The sequence below is a fragment of the Muntiacus reevesi genome, chromosome X (genome assembly GCF_963930625.1).
Source record: "Muntiacus reevesi chromosome X, mMunRee1.1, whole genome shotgun sequence".
In the NCBI taxonomy this organism is placed as follows: domain Eukaryota; kingdom Metazoa; phylum Chordata; class Mammalia; order Artiodactyla; family Cervidae; genus Muntiacus; species Muntiacus reevesi.
The window spans coordinates 61,605,501-61,620,826 of record NC_089271.1 but is presented as its reverse complement, the minus strand read 5'-3'; the positions used below and the strand labels follow the sequence as shown (position 1 = coordinate 61,620,826).

The 15,326-nt window shown below is 37.1% G+C and overlaps 1 protein-coding gene across 1 annotated transcript in view; it reads left to right on the top strand.

Annotated features, from left to right (window-relative positions):
• Window positions 1-15,326, top strand: part of TEX11 (testis expressed 11) — a 254,826-nt gene that overhangs the window by 16,079 nt on the left and 223,421 nt on the right. Inside the window, exons 3-4 of the mRNA XM_065915873.1 lie at window positions 7,043-7,164; window positions 12,974-13,058. Coding sequence (XP_065771945.1) covers window positions 7,043-7,164; window positions 12,974-13,058 — 207 coding nt within the window. The remainder of the gene's footprint in view (window positions 1-7,042; window positions 7,165-12,973; window positions 13,059-15,326) is intronic.

Genomic DNA, 15,326 nt, shown 5'->3' with positions numbered 1-15,326 from the left:
ATGTGTCTCTTTCAATTCTGGTTTCCTCCATATGCCCAGCAGTGGGTTTACTGGGTCGTATGGCAAGCTCTAGTACCAGTGTTTTAAGGAATCTCCACACTGTTCTCCATAGTAACTGTACCAGTTTGCATTCCCACCAACAGTGTAAGAGGCTTCCCTTTTCTCCACATCCTCTCCAGGATTTATTGGTTGTAGACTTTTTGATGATGGTCATTCTGACTGGTGTGAGATGATACCTTATTCTGGTTTTGAGTTGCATTTCTCTGAATTGAGTATTGTTGAACATCTTTTCATGTGTTTATTAGTCATTTGTATGTCTTCTTTGGAGAAATGTCTGTTTAGGTCTTTTGCCCACTTTTTGATTGGGGTGTTCTTTTTTCTGATACTGAGCTGCATGGACTGCTTGTATATTCTGGAAAATAATTCTTTGTCATTTGTTTCCTTTGCTATTATTTTCTCCCATTCCGAGGGCTGTCTTTTTACCTTGCTTATAGTTTCCTTTGTTGTGCAAAAGCTTTTAAGTTTAACTAGATCCCATTTGTTTATTTTTGTTTTTATTTCCATTGCTCTGGCAGGTGAGTCGTAGAGGATCTTGCTGTGATTTATGTTGGAGAATGTTCTATGTTTTTCTCTAAGAGTTTTATAATTTCTGGTCTTACATTTAGGTCTTTAACCCATTTTGAGTTTATTTTTGTGTATGATGTTAGAAAGTGTTCTTTCATTCTTTTACACGTAGTTGACCAGTTTTCCAAGCACCACTTGTTGAAGAGACTGTATTTTCTCCACTGTCTATTTTTGCCTCATTTGTCAATGATAAGGTGTCCATAGGTGCGTGGATTTATCTCTGGACTTTGTATTTTGGTCCATTGATTTATATTTCTGTCTTTGTGCCAGTATCATACTTTCTTGATGATTGTAGCTTTGTAGTATAGTCTTAAGTCAGGCAGGTTGATTTCTCCAGTTCCATTCTTTCTTCTCAAGATTGCTTTGACTATTTGGGGACTTTTGTGTTTCCATACAAATTGTGAAAATATTTGTTCTAGTTCTGTGATGTTGGTAGTTTGATAGGGATTGCATTGAATCTGTGGATTGCTTTGGGTAGTATACTCATTTTCACTATATTGATTCTTTGAATCCAAGAACATGGTGTATTTCTCCATCTATTGTGTCATCTGTCATTTCTTTCATCAGTGTTTTATAGTTTTCTGTATACAGGTCTTTTGTTTCTTTAGGGAAGTTTATTCCTAAGTATTTTATTCTTTTCATTGCAGTGGTGAATGGTATTGTTTCCTTAATTTCTCTTTCTAATTTTTTTCATTGTTAGCGTACAGGAATACAAGGGATTTCTGTGTATTAATTTTATATCCTGTGATTTTACTATATTCAGTGATTAGCTCCAGTGGCTTGAACCTGGGAAATGCATGCCACCTTGGGCTGTGGCAGCTCCCGTGTGGTCCATCCACTGTGAGCACATTCACCCCACACATCTCAGCAATGTTTGTTTGCAGTATCCCTTACCACAGCACAACTGAGCAAGTATATCTGGATAAGTGACCACTTTTGTCTGCTCATGTCAGGGCAGAAATTAGACACTGAAGAGACTTGCAAGCAGAGGAGGCCAACCTAAGCAAAGAAAAGAAGGGGGAACTGCCCCAGAAGTGGCAGGTGCAACAGACTAAAATCCTGCAGTTATGCTGAGACTGCATTTGAGGGGCAACTGTTGACTTTGAGAACAAGTACAAGCTGGAACAAGGGATTATCTGACACTGAAATGACCCCACACTGCCTACAACAGCTCCAGAGAAATTCCTAGATATATTTGTCTATCTTACTATTATTTTTTTAAAGTTTATTATTTCTTTTTATTTTTTATTCTTATTTTTTCCTCTTTTTTAAACTTTCTTCCCCATCCTCTTTTTCTTTTTTCCCTCATACTATCCTAATATGGTTCTTTATGTTCAATTTACGTTCTTTTATATTGTGCTGTTAAGAGTCCAATTTTTATTCTAGGTTTTTAATTTTTGCTTTTTGATCTTTTGTTACTAATTTTGTACCTTTAAGAGTTTAATTTCTAATATCCATTTTCACATAGGGATTTCATTACTGGCTTGATTGCCTTTTTTTTCCCCTTTTGACTACTCTCCCTTTTCTCCTCCTGGTCCCCTCTATCTCCTTCCTCCCTCTTCTCTATATAACTCTGTGAATCTCTTTGGGTGGTCCTGGCTGTGGAGAGTTGTTTCACCATTAACCTAAGGGTTTTGTCTTCTGCATTGTGTGGACAGAGAAGTCTTGATGCTATTGTCAGAGGTTGGGATTGAAACCCAGAGGCAGGAGGCTCAACTCCAGAATTTTGGACTATCATAGAATTCCTGACCCCAGGGAATATTGTTCTCTACTCCATACCTACACTGAGACCAAGCTCCACCCAAGAGCCAGCAAGCTCCAGTGCCAGATACCCCACGATAATGGTTTTTTTCTTTTCAAAAACATTTTAAGAAATCTTTCTAAATGATATTTGGATTTTTTTAAAACACTTAAAATTTTTCCTAATTTTTAAAAAATTGTGGTATAATTGGCATACAACATTATGTTGCTTTCAAGTGTGCAACATAATGATTCAATATTTGCATATATTACAAAATGATCAGAACAAGAAGTCTAATTTAACATCCATCACTATACATAGTTAGAAATTTTTTCTTGTGCTGATAAATTTTAAGATTTATTCTTAGCAGTTTTTTAATCTTAGCAATTTAAAAATATACAATAGTTGTTATGCTATACATCACATTCCTATGACCTATTTATTTTATAACTGAAAGTTTGTATCTTTTGATTTCCTTTACCCATTTGGCCCACCCTCTGCCTCCTGCTGGCAACCATCAATCTATTTCCTGTATCTATGGGCTTTATCTTTTTAATGTCTCTATGTATCAGTGAGATCATATAGTATTGGTCTTTCTCCGACTTGTTTCACTTAGCATAACACCCATCCATGTTGCAGATGGCAAGATTTCATTCCTTTATGGCTGAATAGCATTCTGTTGTATATATTTACCACTTTTTCTTTATTCATTCATCCATCGATGGGCACTTAGGTTCTTTCCACGTCTTCAGTTCAGTTCAGTCGCTCAGTCATGTCTGACTCTTTGCGACCTCATGAACCACAGCACGCCAGGCCTCCCTGTCCATCACCAATTCCCAGAGTCCACCCAAACCCATGTCCATTGTGTCGGTGATGCCATCCAGCCATCTCATCTTCTGTCATCCCCTTCTCGTCCTGCCCTCAATCTTTTCCAACATCAGGGTCTTTTCAAGTGAATCAGCTCTCTGCATCAGGTGGCCAAAGTATTGGGAGTTTCAGCTTCAACATCAGTCCCTCCAATGAACACCCAGGACTGATCTCCTTTAGGATGGACTGGTTTGATCTCTCTGCAGCCCAAGGGACTCTCAAGAGTCTTCTCCAATACCACAGTTCAAAAGCATCAATTCTTTGGGTTCAGCTTTCTTTATAGTCCAACTTTCACATCCATACATGACTACTGGAAAAACCATAGCCTTAACTAGAAGGACCTTTGTTGGCAAAGTAATGTCTCTGCTCTTTAATATGCTGTCTAGGTTGGTCATAACTTTCCTTCCAAGGAGCAAGCGTCTTTTAATTTCATGGCTGCAATCACCGTCTGCAGTGATTTTGGAGCCCAAAAAAATAAAGTCTGACACTGTTTCCACTGTTTCCCCATCTATTTCCCATGAAGTGATGGGACCGGATGCCATGATCTTAGTTTTCTGAATGTTAAGCTTTAAGCCAACTTTTTCACTCTCTTCTTTCACTTTCATCAAGAGGCTCTTTAGTTCTTCATTTTCTGCCATAAGGGTGGTATCATCTGCATGTTTGAGGTTATTGATGTTTCTCCCGGCAATTTTTATTCCAGCTTGTGCTTCTTCCAGCCCAGCGTTTCTCATGGTGTACTCTGCATACAAGTTAAATAAGCAGGGTGACAATATCCAGCCTTGATGTAGTCCTTTTCCTATTTGGAACCAGTCTGTTGTTCCATGTCCAGTTCTAACTTTTGCTTCCTGACCTGCATACAGGTTTCTCAAGAGGCACGTCAGGTGGTCTACTATTCCCAGCTCTTTCAGAATTTTCCACAGTTTATTGTGATCCACACAGTCAAAGGCTTTGGCATAGTCAATAAAACAGAAATAGATGTTTTTCTGGAACTCTCTTGCTTTTTCAATGATCTAGCAGATGTTGGCAATCTGATCTCTGGTTCCTCTGCCTTTTCTAAAACCAGTTTGAATATCTGGAAGTTCATGGTTCACATATTGCTGAAGCCTGGCTTGGAGAATTTTGAGCATTACTTTACTAGCATGTGAGATGAGTGCAATTGTGAGGTAGTTTGAGCATTCTTTGGCATTATCTTTGGGGTTGGAATGAAAACTTTTTCCAGTCCTGTGGCCACTGCTGAGTTTTCCAAATTTGCTGACATATTGAGTGCAGCACTTTCACAGCATCATCTTTCAGGATTTGAAATAGCTCAACTGGAATTCCATCACCTCCACTAGCTTTGTTCATAGTGATGCTTCCTAAGGCCCACCTTACTTCACATTCCAGGATGTCTGGCTCTAGGCGAGTGTGAGTGATCACACCTTCGTGATTATCTGGGTCGTGAAGATCTTTTTTGGACAGTTCTTCTGTGTATTCTTGCCACTTCTTAATGTCTTCTGCTTCTGTTAGGTCCATACGATTTCTGTCCTTTTTTTGAGCCCATCTTTGCATGAAATGTTCCCTTGGTATCTCTAATTTTCTTGAGATCTCTAGTCTTTCCCATTCTATTGTTTTCCTCTATTTCTTTGCATTGATCACTGAGGAAGGCTTTCTTTTTTTTTTCGGACACAACTACTTCTTTACTATCATTATTAACTCTTCCAAGGACCTGGATCTGGCGTTGACATTACAGCCAGATCAGGAAATGAGGAAGGCTTTCTTATCTCTCCTTGCTAGTCTTTGGAACTCTGCATTCAAATGGGTATATCTTTTCTTTTCTCCTTAGCATTTTGCTTCTCTTCTTTTCACAGCTATTTGTAAGGCCTCTTCAGACAGCCATTTTGCTTTTTTACATTTCTTTTTCTTGGGGATGGTGTTGCTCCTTCTCTCTTGTACAATATCACAAACCTCTGTCCATAGATCATCAGGCACTCTGTCTATCAGATCTAGACCCTTAAATCGATTTCTCACTTCCACTGTGTAGTCATAAGGGATTTGACTTAGGTCATACCTGAATGGTCTAGGGGTTTTCCCCACTTTCTTCAATTTAAGTCTGAATTTGGCAATAAGCAGTTCATGATCTGAGCCACAGTCAGCTCCCAGTCTTGTTTTTGCTGACTGTATAGAGCTTCTCCATCTCTGGCTGCAAAGGATATAATCAGTCTGATTTTGGTGTTGACCATCTGGTGATGTCCATGTGTAGAATCTTCTCTTCCACGTCTTAGCTATTGTAAATAGTTCTGCAGTGATCATGAGTTTGCACATATCTTTTCAAGTTAGTTTTTTAATTTTCTTCAGATAAATACCTTGAAGTAGAATCATATGGTAGTTCTGTTTTTAATTTTTTGAGCAACTTTACTGTTTTCCATAGTGACTGCACCAATTTACATTTCCACTGACAGTGCTGAGGCATCCCTTTTCTCTAGATTCCTGCCGAAACTTCTTATTGCTTATCTTTTTATGATGGCCATTCTAACAGGTGTGAGGTGATATCTCATTGCGGTTTTCATTTGTATTTCTTTGATGAGTAATGATGTTGAGCTTCTTTTCTTCATGTACCTAGTAGTCTTCACTGTGTTTCCTAAGTTGGATTTTTTGCCATTAAGTTGTCTGATTTCTTTATATGTTTTGGATATCAAGCCCTTATCAGATATATGATTTGCAAATATTTTCTTCCATTCTAAACTTTCCTAAATCTGTTATCAGTATTTTGAGCAAGGCACAATGGTTGCCTAATCTTAGATGAATCAAAAATTTTAATATTAGTCTTATTAACTGCTTTATGGGAGTAAGGAAGCTAGAGGTTTTTATTTTCATATGTATCATTACTTGAGGCCTGTGAAATGTATATAATGTATGTTTTCCCTAAAATCTCTGATCATGCAGGGTTCTAAAGATTCTGTGAGCTTTAAAATATATTTGAGTATATTTGAAAATAATTTGCTTTGTGAAGTGGCCATGTGAATCTATTTTTTGATATTTAACAAAGAATTTCATTTAGAAGATTTATTGTTTATTGTAACAGGTTAAAAATCTGTTTATTGTAGCAGATTAAAAATATTCCAGAAGGTGCTTTTATTAATATTATTAATGCTCAGAAGCAATGCAAGAGATTAGAGACATGTTGGTTATGGAGACCTCTGTTACATGAGCTTGGAAAAACTTCACTTTTGATAATGTGAAAGGCATCAATTATGGTTATCCGTTATGTTTTAGTTTTTAGGAATTCTGTGGCTTAATCAGGTTCAGCCATATGGAGTCTGGAGCTCAAGTCTGTTTAGAAAATGGTGAACATTTCTACAGATTCAGTAACTGGTTAATGTTCCTAAATGAGCATGTCATTTTTTTCTCAGAAAGTAGGGTCAAGACTTCAGAGTATGTCTGCTTGAATGTATTAATAGTATCTCAGTTTTACAGGGCATATATCTAAGTCTCCCTTCAAAATTTCTACATTTTGTAGTTTTGAAGACGTTAATTTCTATTTTATAGTTTTAAAATGACCTATTAATAACAATACTGTTTGTGAAGTCAATGCATTTTACTTTGAGAATGAGTAATGATGATTAAGTTATAAACAAGTGACTCCCAGGAAGTAGAAAATTTATTTGAAAATTGTACTCTTCCTTTAGCTAAAATAAACTTTATCTCCAGTTTAGTTTTACTCTAAGGATCATTGAAGTTTCTTCACGCTGTAGGAACAGATTTCAGAATGATTTGCTAGTTTCAGCCAATGTTGATACTTCACGTCACTTTTATCATTTGTTGTTATTTCAGAAGCTGTTGAAAACCTAATTGCAAGAGATGTTACACCTAGCACACATGAGGCAATTGATAGAATCTTCATGGATATAGGGAATATCAATAGAGAGTCTATGGCTGACACACAGGATTGTCAGGTTGGTATAAAAATAATTTTATGATAAGTTTTGATGATTCACTGTTTTATTAATGTATAAACAAACAATCTTCATGATTAACATGAAATCTAAATACATAGAAATCAATGGAAAAATGTCTCAAATTTAATAATGTGCTATTTAACCTCTCTAGGCTTCACTCTTCTCATATGTTAAAAGGAGAACAATAAAACCCACCTCCCAACGTTGTTATGAATAGTGAACAAAATAACATATTTAAGGTCCTGGGTTGTTGTTTAGTCACTAAGTCGTGTCTGACTTTATGACTCATGGACTGTGGCATGCCAGGCTCCCCTGTCCTTCACTGTCTCCTGGAGTTTGTTCAGATTCATGTCCTCTGAGTCTGTGATGCTGTCTAACCGTCTCATTCTCTCCTGCCCCCTTCTCCTTTAACTTTCAGTCTTTCAGGGCCTTTTCTAATGAGTCAGCTCTGAATGAGGTGGCCAAAGTACTAGAGCATCAGCTTCAGCATCATTATATTCAGGGTTGGTTTCCTTTAGGATTGACTGGTTTGATCTCCTTGCAGGCCAAGGGACTCTCAAGAGTCTCCTCCAGCACCACAGTTTGAAAGCATCAGTTCTTCAGCGCTCAGCCTTCTTTTTGGGTCCAGCTGTCACACCTGTACATGATTACTGGAAAAACCATAACTTTGACTATATAGACCTTTGTTGGCAAAGTGATGTCTCTGCTTTTAATATGCTGTTGAGATTTGTTATATAGCTTTTATTCCAAGGAGCAAGCATCTTCTAATTTCATGGCTGTGTTCACCATCCACAGTGATTTTAGAGCCCCTTCGACGTGCCATGAAGTGATGGGACCAGATGCCATGATCTTAGTTTTTTTAATTAAGCCAGCTTTTTCACTTTCCTCTTTCACCCTCATCAAGAGGCTCTTTAGTTTTTTCTCTTTCTGCCATTAGGGTGTTGTCATCTGCTTATCTGAGATTGTTGATATTTCTCCTGGCAGTCTTAATTCCAGCTTGTGATTAATTCAGCCCTACATTTTGCATGATGTACTCTGCATGTAAGTTAACAGGGTGATAATATATAGCCTTGTCATACTCCTTTCTCAGTTTTGAACCAGTCAGTTGTTCCATGTCCAGTTGTAATTGTTACTTCTCGCCTGCATCCAAGTTTCTCATGAAACAGGTAAGATGGTCTGGTATTCCTATCTCTTTAATAATTTTCCACAGTTGTGATTAACACAGTCAAAGGCTTTAGCATAGTCAATGAAGCAGAAGATGTTTTTCTGAAATTCCCTTGCTTTCTGTTTGATCCAACGGATGTTGGCAATTTGATCTCTGGTTCCTTTGCTTTTTCTAAACCCATCTTGTACATAGTAGTTAGTCACTTAATAGTAATTATCTTTCCCTTCCTTTTGCAGTAAAATAAGAAACTACCTAGTAGTGGGGAACTCAGTTGAATATAAACCTTCAGAAGTAGTGCTTTTTTGGGGGGGAGGGTATTCTTTTTCCTACTGTTTAATTGGAAGTCTGTCACTTAATTTTGAAATTGCCTTGAGGTTCTGAAATGAGGTTCTGAAGCATTTTGAAAATGTTTACCTTGGGCAGATCCTTCCATTTAGGTGACTGTACAAATGGAAAGGTGAGAAGAAAGTTTATTGTAAATATCTTTCATGTGAAGGACACAGCAACCCACTCCAGTATTATTGAATGGAGAATCCCATGGGCAGAGGAGCCTGGCAGCTACAGTCCACGGGGTCACAAAGAGTCGGACATGACTGCGTGACTAACACACACACACACGTATGTAGCTTTATATATGATTCATATGCCACATAATTTACCCAATTCTACATTTCAATGATTTTTAGTATTTCACAGAGTTGTATACTCACCACCAAAGTGAACTTTAGAACATTTTCATCACCCCAGAAAGAAACACACTCTCTGTTTCCTTCTCTCTTCTCCAGTTCTAGACAGCTTCTAATCTACTTTCTGTCCCTATGGATTTGCCTGTTCTGGACATATTATATAAATGGAATTATACAATGTGTGGTCTTTTGGGACTGACTTCTTTCACGTGAAAGTGCAAGTTGCTCAGTTGTGTCAGACTCTTTGCGACCCCCAGGCCAGAATACTGGAGTGGGTAGCCTTTACCTTTTCCAGGGGATCTTCCCTTAGCATAATGTTTTCAAAGTTCTTGCATGTTGTAGCATGTATCTGTAACTCATTATCTTTTATGGCTGAATAATATTTCATTCTTTGACTGTGTCACATTTTGTATATCCATTCATCTGTTGATGAACATTTGGGCTGTTTATACCTTTTGGCTGCTATAAATAATGTTTATATGGCACTATTTAACAATATCTAGGACATGCAAGCAACCTAGATGTCCACTGACAGATGAATGGATAAGGAAGTTGTGGTACATGTACACAAAGGAATATTGTTGTTGTTCAGTCACTAAGTCATTTCTGACTCTTTGCAACTCCATGGACTGTAGCACACCACCACTCTCTGTTCCTCACTATCTCCCAGAGTTTGCCCAAGTTCATGTCCATTGAATTGGTGATGCTATCCAACCGTCTCATCCTCTGCCACCCTTTTTTTTTTTCCTCTGCCACCCTTTTCTTTTGCTTTCAATCTTTCCCAGCATCACGGTTCATCAATAATGGAATATTATTCAGCTATAAAAAGGAATGCATTTGAGTCAGTTCTAATGAGGTAGATCAACCCAGAGCCCATTATACAGAGTGAAGTAAGTCAGAAAGAGAAAGACAAATATCATGTATTAATGCATATATATGGAATCTAGAAAGATAAGATTGTTGATCCTATTTATAGGGCAGCAAAGGAGACACAGACTTTGCTGTTTGTGTCTAAAGAATAGACTTCTGGACACAGTGAGGGAAGGACAGGGTGAGATGATTTGAGAGAACAGCATTGAAACATATACGCTAGTATATGTAAAATAGATAGCCAGTGGGAGTTGGATGTATTGCACAGAAAACCCAAAGCTTGTGCTCTGTGATAACTTAGAGGGGTGGGATGGGGAGGGAGGTGGGAGGAGGGGTCAAGAGGGAGGGGACATATATATACCTATGGCCAGTTCATGTTGATGTATGGCAAAAACCATCACAATATTGTTAAGTAATTATCCTCTAATTAAAAAAAGTATTAATCCAAGTAAAAAGAAGCCCTGCTGATATTTTAATAAGGATTATATGAAATCCATATATAAATCTGAGGAGAATGAATGTCTTAAAAGTAATGCTGCTATGAACATTCGTGTACAGGTTTTACATATTTTAAAAAATTTATTTTTTAATTGAAGGATAATTGCTTTACAGAAATTTTGTTGGTTTCTGTCATTTCTTCTAGGTATGTACCTAAGAGTGAATTTGCTGGTCATATAGTAACTCTGTTTTATTTTTGAGGAACTGCTGGATTGTTTTCCAAACAATAAAATTTACCATCTTAACTATTTTTAAATGTAAAATTCAGTAGTATCAAGTACATTTACATCATTGTGCAGCCAATTCCTGAACTTTTTTCATCTTGAAAAACTGAAATTCTATACCTGTTAAATAACAACTCCATTTTCTTTTTCCCCAGACTCTGTCAACCACCATTCTGCTTTCTATCTCCATAAGTTTGACTACTCTTGGTACCTCTTATAAGTGGAATCCTAACACAAAATAAGTTTTGTGACTTGAGGTACCTCTTTATAAGTGGAATCATAACAGTTATTTATTGTTTTGTGACTCGAGTATTTATTGTTTTATTGTGTGGACTTTAGTAGTTGTGGCGTGCAGGCTTAGTTGTCCTGAGAAATGTAGACCCTTCCTGGACCAAGAATCAAACCTATGTCCCCTGTGTTGGCAGGTGGAGTCTTAACCACTGGGCCACCAGGGAAGTCCATGATCACTATCTTAAATGACTGAATAATATTCCATCTAGTAGATTTATAATAATTCATCTATATATTTCTTTATTACTGAGTATTTATATTGTTCTTAATTTTTCGCTATTGTGAATAATGATATGAGGAACACTATTAAGTGCAGAGATTATCCTCTCCGTATTTTAGATTATTTCAGTAAAACAATTACTGTGTCAAAAGATAAGAACATTTTTTGGCTCTTTTTACATATTGTTAAATTGCTTTCCAAAATACCAAAAAGGCAACTTCTTTAAGTTGCTTTATTCTGGATGTTTATATTTCCCCCTAAATACCATTTGTTCTTCTGGGAAATTTTGAGTCAAATATTAACTCCATGTGCTTTTGATGAAACATGTCAAATAATACTTCATGTGAGAGTCATCATTAGGTCAGTTGTGGCATGGGGATACTATGTGAGAGAGAAGGAGGTGAGCATGATAATTAGCTACAGAATAGTTAGTGAAATGAGGGCCATGCCAAATAAATAATCTGTCTAAAGGGGAGCTCATCAGGGAAATTTGAAACCGTAGGGGGAAAAAGTGGCACTGGAGAAAATAAACTAATAAACTGAAATACAATTGTGTACCATTATTGTACACAAACTGAGTTTAAATTTTTTTTCCATTTATTATCCCTCTTAGTCATTTGCTATCAATATGTTTATGATAAGAATGGTAGGTATATAACTTTTATTGTAGTCACTATAGCACACTGGGAGATTTAGGCCTGAGCTGTGTCATACTGGTCTCACGCAGTAGTACCACCCAGGATCAACTATTGTCTCTAGAGATCTCTTGCCAGAAGCCAACTTATTACACATTTTATTCTTGTGATGCTATGAGATTGATTCATTTTTTCATCTGGTTGACTAGGTTCCACCTGAAAAAAAGATAAACCCCAAAAGAAGCTGCCAAAATATTTGCTTCCCTTGTTCCTAGAACAGGACATAGTAAAATGAATCTTATTATTTGAATATGTATTCTTTACTTAGCACTTTGGTAGGTAGTGTGAGTGCTACATAAATTGGATAAGATAAGATCTTTGATATCAAGAAGCCTAGTTGGGTATGACAAAACCCACTGAAAAATAAAAAATTAAAAAAAAAAAAAGAAGCCTAGTTGGGAAATAAGAGTAACAACAAAAACAAAGGATAAATGATACAACGAATAATTAATTGTTCAGTTATGTGAAACTTAGTGAATACAAGGATTCAAAGAAGAGAAAGGTAATGAAGAATGTAGTGGTTGTTGAAAATTTCGTGTATGTTCTTGGTGAGGTTGAATTTGAATTTGAATTACATAAAGATAAGGGGAGGAGGTATATCTGGTGAAGCCAACAGTATGAATTTCTTGTTGTTTAGTCACTAAGTTGTGTCCTACTCTTTCCAGCCCCATGGACTGCAGCATGCCAGGCTCCCCTGTCCTTCACTATCTCCTGAAGTTTGCTCAAATTCATGTCCAACGAATCGGTGATTCCATCCAACCATCTCATCCTTTGTTGCCCCCTTCTCCTCCTGCACTCAATCTTTCCCAGCATCAGGGTCTTTTCCAGTGAGTTGGCTCTTCACATCAGGTGGCCAAAGTATTGGAGCTTCAGCATCAGCAACAGTCCTTCCAGTGAATATTCAGGGTTGATTTACTTTAGGACTGACTGGTTTGTATGAATAAAGGTACACAGACAGGAATGAACAAGTTGTACTGATAGGACAGTGATATAATTAACTCTGATGGTAAGTTTTTGGGAGAAAAGGTAAAATGAGACTAGGTTATGGAGCACCTGTAAATAACCCACAATAGTCACATAAATGTGAAACATGCAAGAAAGAAAATATCATTGGAAGCAGACAGTATTTTAACTAAGAAAATGTTTCTGTTGCACAGATTGAAGAAATGGCAGTAAACCTGTGGAACTGGGCAATTACCAAGAAAATAGGTTTGGTGATAAATGAAGAACAGAAAACTAAATGTACGTATACGTTTTGTAACTCATACTATGAGGAATATTCTTATTGTACATCAGATTGTGTTCCTTTAGTTTAAATATTTTGATCAGTTCTTAGATGCATATTTGTTGAAAGAAAATTAAACAAAACAATCCTTAGACCGTAGTTTCTCGAGCAAACCCTGCCTTGGTTTTATGGTTTTTCAGAGGTTAGCTCTTTATTCATAGAAATTTAAAAGCTTCACTGCAGAAATAGTCTGGTATTGAACAAGAAAGATGATTAAAAATGAGGCGGGGAAAATGAGAACTTGAAGAAATGTCAAAGGACATGGATTATTTCTCCAGAGAAGAGATGATCAGAATCTTCCGGATTCTAAAGAACCATCAAATAGTAGATTCTCTTCTCCATTAAGAAAAATAATGATAAAATGTTGCTGTGTGAGGAATTCAGATTGAAAAAAATCTGTAAAGAATAGTTTCTTCATGAGGTGGGTTGATAAACATTGGACTGAGTTACTGAGGAAAATTATAGAAGTTTTTGTGAGAGCAAATAAGAATAACAACTGAAAAAACTCCCAAACCATATTCATCTGCTTGGGTGTATTAAATGTGATCCACTGCCTGGCAGAGTATGAGCACTTTAGCTAAATGGGCAGGATCTAGTGTGCTGACAGTTACCGATTTCCAACAAGGATGGTGACAGTTAATGCATTTATGGAAAGTATATTGCCTCATTATAAAGAATATGTTGAGGCAACCTGTCAAAAGGTGAATCTCTGGAGTGCTTTGCTTTGTAGACAAATGAATTTTGTCTGTATGCAACAAATAGAATTTAATACTAAATATTTATCTGTATGAATATAAAGCAAACTGTATACAATTTCAGTGTAGGTATTGGGTACTTAGTGGTTAGTATAGTCAATAATATACTTACTTATTAGCCCACTCTTCTATTAAGATGTTTAGAGAACAGTTCTGTCTCTAACTCTCAGATATATGTTGATATCATTGCTCCTAGAAGGCTTAGATCCTGGAGTTGTGAGGAGGGAAGAATTGGAAATTCATCTGTGGGAGAAACCTACTGCACAGATAAATTGTGTGATTTAAAAATGGGTTAATTCTACACTCCCATTCTGCATATCAAGGGACACTGCTCTGGCTGTTTTTCACTTCTTGCCCAATAGTGGGGATTTGGTAGATGAAGTGGGAGCTGCAGCCCTAGGACCTTTCCTAATGTACTGACTCTGCAGTTTTTAGATATTTGGGTGCTTGTTATGTGTACAGTACTTTTAAGATTCAGTGGAATACAGGATGTAGTGCAGGAAGCATCTGGTTTAAAAAAATTTTATTCTCAAAATATGTTGATTGGTTGGAAGATATCTTGTCTCAAAAACAAATTCAGTGTGCCTGGATTATGTTATGTGATCAAAAAAGTCATTAAAGACTTAGGCACTATAATTTTTTATTATTGGGAAGGATTATGGAACAATGGACAGAAATAGTAAAGCGAGAAGTAGAGGAATGACTTGTAAACTTTAGTTTTAGATCTGTTGTATTTGAGGTGACTGTAAAGTTAGAGATGTGAGACTGGAGCTTGTGTAAACGGTTGGGCTGCCTACAGATTTGATAGTTATTCACATGGAGGTGATTGTTGAAGCCACACAAGTTGTTGAATTCTTGGAGGGAGAAAAGAAAGAACAGTGGTTCTTAAATATTCGTATAAATGAGAGTCCCTTGTGGAGCCTTTTTCAAATACAGATGCCGAGGTCCCATCATTGGAGGTTTTGATTTTGGGGTTTAGGAAGAATTCTGGGCATGTCTATACTTTGAAAAAATTTCTTAGGAATTTTCATGCACAGCAAAATTTAAGAACGAATGGTGTTGAGAGAATAGTGAGATTTTAACCTTAATTCTTCCAGTTAAGTAAAAGAAGTGAAAGAGCAAGGATTGGAGACATAAAAGGGATAGTCAAAATATTCTAGAGGAGACTCGTTATCCACTTCAGTTCAGTCACTCAGTTGTGTCCGACTCTGCAACCCCATGGACTGCAGCATGTCAGGCTTCCCTGTCCATCACCAGCTCCCGGAACTTGCTCATACTCATGTCCATCAAGTCAGTGATGTCATCCAACCATCTCATCCTCTGTCGTCCCCTTCTCCTCCCACCTTCAGTCTTGCCCAGCATCATGGTCTTTTCCAATGAGTCAGTTCTTCACATCAGGTGGCCAAAGCATTGGAGCTCCAGCTTCAACATCAGTCCTTCCAATGAATATTCAGGACTGATTTCCTTTAG